At 46.8% G+C, this 8,167-nt stretch overlaps 1 protein-coding gene across 1 annotated transcript; it reads left to right on the top strand.

Moving 5' to 3' along the window:
- The first annotated feature begins 647 nt into the window (after positions 1 to 647).
- On the top strand, positions 648 to 3,168 carry LOC136453325 (calmodulin calcium-dependent NAD kinase-like). The gene is made up of 7 exons (XM_066453894.1): positions 648 to 934; positions 1,041 to 1,264; positions 1,425 to 1,483; positions 1,640 to 1,867; positions 1,986 to 2,115; positions 2,213 to 2,695; positions 2,790 to 3,168. Exons 1-7 carry the CDS (start codon positions 760 to 762, stop codon positions 3,033 to 3,035), a joined length of 1,545 nt encoding a protein of 514 aa, XP_066309991.1. The 5' UTR covers positions 648 to 759; the 3' UTR covers positions 3,036 to 3,168.
- The last annotated feature ends 4,999 nt before the right edge of the window (positions 3,169 to 8,167 follow it).

The raw sequence follows: 8,167 nt of genomic DNA, 5'->3' as shown, positions 1-8,167 counted from the left end.
CCCGAGTTGACACTCGACAAATAAGGCAGCTTTGCTGAGTGTCCCAGAGTTAACACTCGGCAAATAAGACAGCTTTGTCGAGTGTCCCGGAGTTTGACACTCGGCAAATAAGGCAGGTTTGCCGAGTGTCAGGTCTGGAACACTCGACAAACGCGCCGTGGCCGTCTCCGCGTCGTCGCGTTACTTTTTTTCGCCGAGCGTCGGTTTCAGCTCTCAGTAAAATATTTGCCGAGTGTCCGATAGAAAACACTCGGCAAAAAGACGTTTGCCGACACTGTAGATGATGTTTGCTGTTTGCCGAGTGTTATACTCGGCAAAGTCTTTGTCGAGTGTTTTTTGGTTTTTGTCTGGAGTGCCCGTGGCACACGTAGGGACGAGGCGCCTCCCAGCTATCGTCTTCGCTTGTTGGGATCCGCAAAGAGGGAACGGTCCAGCATTGGAGGTCGCCGCAGTACCGCGTCCTCGCATCCATCGTCCTGAGGGTAACCGAAGTCCAAAGGATCAAAAGGAAACCGAACATAGTGCCGTGCCGGCCCGTGGCCCATCCCATGCATGCACTCGTTTCGCTCTCGCACCTCCGCACCCTTTGGAATCTTTGGATCCCCGTCCCCAGCCTCGAGACCCTCTCTCTCTCTCTCTCTCTCTCTCTCTCTCTCTCTCTATTCTAGCCTCAAGCTTTGCATCTCAGAGAGAGAGCAGCAGGACGCACATTCCCCGATCACAGGCGACGCCGCGTAGCTCCTCCCGGTAGATGGGCTCATGATGTTGCGCGCGGTTGTGCCCGATCGCTTGGACCGCGTCGCGCAACCGACGGACAATGGCGGCAGCGAGGAAGCGGTGAAGGACGCAAGCCCGACGAAGCCGGTGGTGCCGCTGCTCAACATCTCCGGCGGCGGCCGTGTCCACGAGATCCAGACGTTCGCGCACTACGTCGGTACGCCTGTTAGCTCACGTTTTCAATTTTTCTTTTTGCTGATGCATGGGTTAATTACATTCCCATTAATTGGTCTTAATAACCGATCGGGATTTGTTTTTTCCAGCGACGCAGATCGGTTTCGAAGATCTGAACGAGTGCCCGCACCTCTGCACGCTGTCTTACGATTACCTGAAGAAGACCGAGGGCTACGAGCAGAATCTGCTGGCCTTCTTCCACAACAAGATGAACCCGGACGCCCTGCTCGTGCAGCTCATCGAGGAGCTGGACAAATGCATCCTCGGCTACTTCTCCTTCCACTGGAAATTTGCAACCCACATAATCACGCAGGTATCCGATCGATCCGCCGGAGGAATAAGCGCCAGAAAAAAACAATATTTATTTGCGCACCGTAAAATCGGGGCGACGTCGTCCTCCTGGTGATTTTATACAATTGCCTTCTGTGTGCCAGTCATATACTAATGTTGGGTTCAATTGCATATATGAATAGGTTCTGACCCACGAGCAGCCTAGAAGAAAACTCAGAAGAATGGTAATGGAGGCCACTAGGTAATTCAGTCGTACGCCTATCCGATCCGTGTTTCTTTTCCTTTTTTTTTTATTCATCCCTCTTCCCGATCGAGAGTATGGATGAAATTAACCTCTATTTTGCGTCTCTTCGGATTAGTTAGAAATGAATTTTTGGTGCTGGTTTCTTATATACAGGAAGATGAGGTTTGAGAGGGTGACGAGAGATCTGAAGGTTACCAGGCTGTTCACCACGCTGGTGGAGGAGCTCAAGGTCATCGGTATACACTGCCAGCACGACCGCTGCCGGGCGGGCACGGACGTGATGGTCCCGGCTGCGCACAGTGACCGCAGCCCGGTCCTGCTACTGATGGGCGGCGGCATGGGCGCTGGCAAGAGCACCGTGCTCAAGCAAATCATGAAGGAGTGAGTACTGAGTCGTCCCTTCCAAAATCTGATTAACCAGGACACCAGGTGCAGCTTGCATATAGAGAGAGCATCAGGAACGTACGTTCTCTGACTCTCCAGCGAATCTGCAATGCAGGGTGTTCTGGACTGGGGCGGCGGCGAACGCCGTGGTTGTGGAGGCCGACGCGTTCAAGGAGTCGGACGTGATCTACCAAGCCATCAGCTCACGGGGCCACCACACCGACATGCTGCAGACTGCCGAGCTGGTACGTCCATCAGATGTTCCTGTGGCGATAAAAAAATCAACCAATGCTCGCCTCGCACAAGGTGACTGACGGCACGTGGGTACTGCATCATATACAGGTGCACCAGTCGTCGACGGACGCGGCGGCGTCGCTGCTGGTGACGGCGCTGAACGAGGGGCGGGACGTGATCATGGACGGCACCCTGTCATGGGAGCCGTTCGTGCGGCAGACCATCGCCATGGCGCGGTCCGTGCACCGGCAGCGGTACCGGATGGGGGTCGGCTACAGGGTCGCGCCCGACGGGACGACCACGGAGAAGTACTGGGAGCCCGTGGAGGAGGAGGAGGACGGCGAGCAGCAGGGACAGGCCGGAGGGCCCAGCAGGACGAGGAAGCCGTACCGCATCGAGCTCGTCGGCATCATCTGCGACGCCTACCTCGCCGTCGTCAGGGGCATCAGGCGAGCTATCATATCTGGGAGGGCCGTGCGGGTGCACTCGCAGCTCAAGTCGCACAAGCGCTTCGCCGGCGCGTTCCGCAAGTACTGCGACCTCGTCGACAACGCCAGGCTCTACAGCACCAATACAATCGCCGGCGCAAAGGTCCGGCCGGTCCTTTAGACACAACAAAGTCGATTTCGAGATAGGTTCGAGGCGCTTGATATATGTGTGTCATGCTTCTACTGCGTGCATGCAGCTGATCGGGTGGAAGGACAAGGACAGCCGGCTCCTGGTGGACGTGGAGGAGATCGGGCTGCTGGACCGGGTGAGCCGGATCAACGAGGAGGCCAACTGCGTGCACGAGCTGTACCCGGACGGGCACCCCACGGGCGGCGCCGGCTCGGTGTGGGACGACCTCATGGCGTCGCCGGTGAGGGCGTCCATACAGCGGGAGCTCAAGGAGGCCATCTTCGACAGCGAGGCGTGCTTCCCGTCCCCGTAGTAACCGCGCGCCCAACTGATTTGCTGGACTAGCTAGTTGTGTAATTAAGCTAGTTATCATCTCTTTTTGTACCCAATTAGTTTTGAACACCGGAATAACAGATATACAATATACTGATCGCGAACCTGAAACAATCCTTTTAATGACAAGTTTTGCATAGTTCATTGCACTCCACTTACCTGGGTACATTTGTACCACACGGCTATTTGGCAAAGCTCTAGCTTTGGGTATATAACTTTTTAAAAACTGATGTTTAGATGAATTTGAAAGCATCTAGACTCTAGTTGGGTTTCGGTGATTAATGACAATATATGATTACTATGACTAACGTGTGTTTTGCAGAGGCAATTAAGTTAGGTCATGGTAATGGAGATTGATTGGGCTATCATGGTGGTCATGCCCCTACGATGGAAATCGTTTCGGTTTTCAAAGGATGAACGATAAGGTTAAGGATGGACTAGTACTAAGTGTTGATTGGAGTTGAAGAGACACTTAAAGTAGTTTAGGACTTTATTTTTCCTTTGGCCGTACTATTAAGGGGGTATGGACGGGTAGCTTGACTTAGGTGAGTCTAGTGGGTTAGGTGTGGTGCACACTTGCTAATCCTAGCAATAGGTAGCTCCTAAAAAGCCCTTAGATCCATTGGAGCAAACTTTATTCACGTACATTCGAAAGTTGGAAGTGAATAGAGGGTCAAATACTGACCGGATGTTGGCTCCGGTGTGATCGGACGCTGGCTCAGGGTCCGGTCAGTTCATTTGACCAAGGTGTTTTTGTCTGGTGCGACCGAACGCTGAGAGGTCATGTGACCGGACGCTGAGGGCCAGCGTCCGGTCAACTCCAGTAAGGTTCCAAAGAGGGAAAATCACGACCGAACGCGTCCAGTCAGTGCTGATCGGACGCTGGACAGCGTCCGGTCACATCGTAAACACTAGAGTTCGGGGTGAACTAACCGGCGCGTCCGGTCAACATGACCGGAGCGTCCGGTCATCCCGCAGAGGTACATAACGGTTTGTTTTTCAGCCTACGTTATAAATACTTCCTCCATTCGTGTGTGGGGTACTTTTTGCTCATTCCAACAGCTGAGAAACACCTTTGAGAGTGCCAAGAAGAGCAAGGTCCCAGTGAGATGATTGAGATTTGAGAATCCCAAACAGAACCCTCATTAGTGAGATCAAGAGTAGCAAAGTATATATCCACCCTTCTCATTAGGCTTGTCGTGGTCAAGTGAGAGTTCGTGCTTGTTACTCTTGGTGATCGCCATCACCTAGATGGCTTGGTGGTGATTGGGAGATTGGTGATCATCCGGTGGTGCTTGTGGATAACCCAACTCAAGTTGTGAGCGATTGTGGGTGATTCACCACGACGGAGTGTCGAAGAATCAACCCGTAGAGAGAACTTGATCCTCAAGGGAGAGCTACACCCTTGCGCGGGTGCTCCAACGAGGACTAGTGGGGAGTAGCGACTCTCTGATACCTCGGCAAAACATCGCCGTGTTCCTTCTTCTCTCTTTACTTTGAGTATTTACTTTGAGCAATTCAATTTTTATCATTTATATTCCTAGAATTGCCATGCTAGAGTAGGATTGGAACCTAGAGTGCTAAACTTTAGTGCGTTAGATCAATAGAAATACTTTCTCGGCATAAGGGGTTAATTAGGCTAACCATAGAGTTTAATTATTGCAATAAAATTTAGAATTAGCACAATTCACCCCCCTCTTGGGCATCTTGATTCTTTCAATTGGTATCAGAGTCTCACGCTCACGTTTTTAGGCTTAACCGTCTAGAGAAAGATATCTCACGGGGATAGACCTCCTCCTATCTTTAAGGGGGATGATTTTCCATATTGGAAAATTCGCATGGAGGCGTACTTAAAAGCTCAAGATGTTGGAATACTTAGAGTCGCCTCACAAGGCTTTCCAAAACCTTGGGATGCTACTAACCTACAAGACGATGAGTTGAATTATGAAAAATGGAATGCAAAGGCTAGAAACACCATATTTAGAGGCCTTTGTAAAGATGTGTTCAACCGAGTGAGGAACCACAAAGACGCCCATGCACTATGGTTGGACGTTTGTGCGCTCCATGGGGAAACAAAGAGTGAGCGTGAGGAATACTATCATCTTGTCATGAAAAAGGTTAACTCTTTTGAAATGCTTCCTAAAGAATGTGCTAATGAAATGTATTCACGTTTGAATGTTCTTGTAGAGGAAGTCAATGGGCTTGGATTAACTCAAATGCAACCATCCGATATTGTAAGAAAGATCTTGAGTGTCCTCCCCATTGACAAATATAGGCATATTGTGATCGTGCTTCATCAAGGTGATCTTTCCACCGCTACACCGACACAAATCTTGGGAAAGATCAATGCTTATGAGATGTACATGCATATCACACCTCAAGATGGCTCATCCTCTAACAAGAAGAAGGAAAAGGACTTAGCATTCAAAGCTAGTCAAGAGAAGGGCAAAATAAGGCTTGAGTATGAGAGCTCAAGTGATGATGAAGTTGATGATGCAAGCCTTGCTCTCATGGTGAGAAAAACCACCAAGATGCTAAAGAAGCTCAACAAGAGTGGCATCAAGTTTGATGGCAAGAAGAAGTTCTTCACTAGCTCTAGAAGGAAGTCAATCTCCTAGATGCATTGCTACAATTATGGAGAACTTGGTCATCTAGCTCACCAATGCACAAAGTCCAAGAAAGACAAGTTCAAGAGCAAGAACAAGGACAAGAAAGATGACACAAGTGATGAAGATGAGAAGAAGAAAGACAAGCCATACAAGAAGAGAGATGGCAAGAAGGACTTCCACAAGAAGAAGAAGAGTGGAAAGGCATACATCATCGGTGATTCACTCACAGACATTGATTCATCTAGTAGCTCATCTGATGATGATAATGACAACGAGAAGGTGGCCGCCATTGTTATTGACTCTTCATCATCTTCACCACCACCATCGCCATCATCCTCTACACACCTATGCCTTATGGCCAAAGGTGAACGCAAGGTATCAAACGGTGATGAGAGTAGTGGTGATGAACATGCTAGTAATGATGATAGCAATAGTGATGATAATGGATATGAATCACCTTCTTATGATGATCTTGTTAAATTGCTAAATAAATACTCCAAGATCGTTATAAAGACTAAAACTAAGAATGAAAAGCTAGAAGCTAAAAATGATTTACTTTTAACAAAATGTGATATGACGGAAAAGGCTAGTATTAAGCTTAGAGAAGCAAATGATGCTATATCATCCAAACTCAAGAAGCTCAAATCTTCTAAGAAAGAGCTTAGAGAAAAACATGATAAACTTGAGAGGATACACAATGAGCTCATCACTAGCCATAACAAGCTAAAAGAAGAATATACAACTCTTAAGATTAATCATGATAACCTTGTTATTGCTTAAGAATATTTATCCAATTAGCCACATGATGCTACTAACAATGTTGTTAAGATTGATATAGCTACATCATGTGATGATTTGATCATTGAGAGCATTGAGCAAAATTCTAGTAGCAAGGGCAAGCAAGTGGTTGAGGCCAATGATTATAATGAGTTTGTCAAGCTCAAGAATGACAATGAAAAGCTCAAGAAAGATCTTGAAGAACTCAAAACCACCAAGTCTATAATGCTAAAAACTCTTGTTCATGATGATGGGTTGATACTTGAGAATGAGAAGCTCAAAGAAGAAAACAAGAAGCTCAAGGAAGAGAAAAACAATGATGCTCTTAAGGAAGAGAACAAGAAGCTCAAGTTGAAGAAAGTGCATCTCAAAATTAGATTGAGCAAGTTCACTAGAGGCAAATATCTTCAAAGTAAGCTACTAATGAACACCGTCATGAAGATGGATAGAAGTGACATTGGATAGATGACAAACAAAGGGAAGAAGGCTCAAGCTCAACAACATAAGCCAAAGCCAAAGAAGTGTTTTGAGTGTGGACAAGAAGGCCACTTTGGTCATAAGTGCCAAACTCCACCACCATAACCCTTGCCCAAGCATGCTAGACCTTTTGTCTTCAATGCTCACTACATGCTTAGAAAGGATTCTAGTGAAAAGATGAAAGTCATGCTCTTAGGACCTCCCAACAAGAATAGGCCTAAGAAAATTTGGGTTGCTAAGTCACTTGTTGAGAAGATGAAGGGCCCTCAATAAGTTTGGGTTCCTAAGGCTTGATCTCATGTATGTAGGTGAACTACAAGACCGGTGAAAGTCATTGGGTTATTGATAGTGGTTGCACACAACATATGACCGGTGATCCTCGTATGTTCACCTCACTAGATGAAGAAGTAGATGGACAAGAAAGAATCATATTTGGAGATAATTCAAAGAGAAAGGTTAAAGGATTGGGCAAAGTGGCAATATCAAATAATCATTCTATCTCAAATGTGCTATATGTTGCTTCATTGAGCTTCAACTTGCTATCCGTTGGACAATTGTGTGATCTTGGCTTCCAATGCTTGTTCACCGAGAAGGAAGTTGTTGTATCTAAGAAGGATGAAGATCAAGTGATATTCAAAGGATTTAGATACAACAACCTATATCTAGTGGACTTCACCTCTGAAGATGCAAATTTAAAAACTTGCCTATTCACCAAGACAATACTTGGGTGGCTATAGCATAGAAGACTTGCCCATGTTGAGATGAGCTCACTCAAGAAGCTAATGAAGAATGACTTGGTGAGAGGGTTGAAGGATGTAAAGTTTGAAAAGGACAAGCTTTGTAGTGCATGTCAAGCCAGCAAGCAAGTTGCAAATACTCATCTAACCAAAGCTTTCTTGTCAACCACAAGAGTACTAGAACTCCTTCATATGGACTTATTTGGGCCAACAACATACAAGAGTTTGGGAGGAAATCTTTATTGTCTTGTGATTGTTGATGACTATTCAAGATATACATGAGTATTCTTCCTTCATGACAAATCCGAAGTTGCATCATGCTTCGAGAAGTTTGCCAAGAGAGCACAAAATGAATTTAAAGTGAAGCTCAAGAAGATAAGAAGTGATAATGGGAAGGAATTTGACAACACAAATATAGAAGCCTATTGTGATGAAGTTGGAATCAAACATGAGGTCTCCGCAACATATACTCCTCAACAAAATAGTGTAGTTGAGAGGAAGAACTGGACTTT

This window comes from Miscanthus floridulus, chromosome 5 (assembly GCF_019320115.1).
Source record: "Miscanthus floridulus cultivar M001 chromosome 5, ASM1932011v1, whole genome shotgun sequence".
NCBI classification, from domain to species: domain Eukaryota; kingdom Viridiplantae; phylum Streptophyta; class Magnoliopsida; order Poales; family Poaceae; genus Miscanthus; species Miscanthus floridulus.
This window is presented reverse-complemented; position numbering and strand designations above follow the sequence as displayed.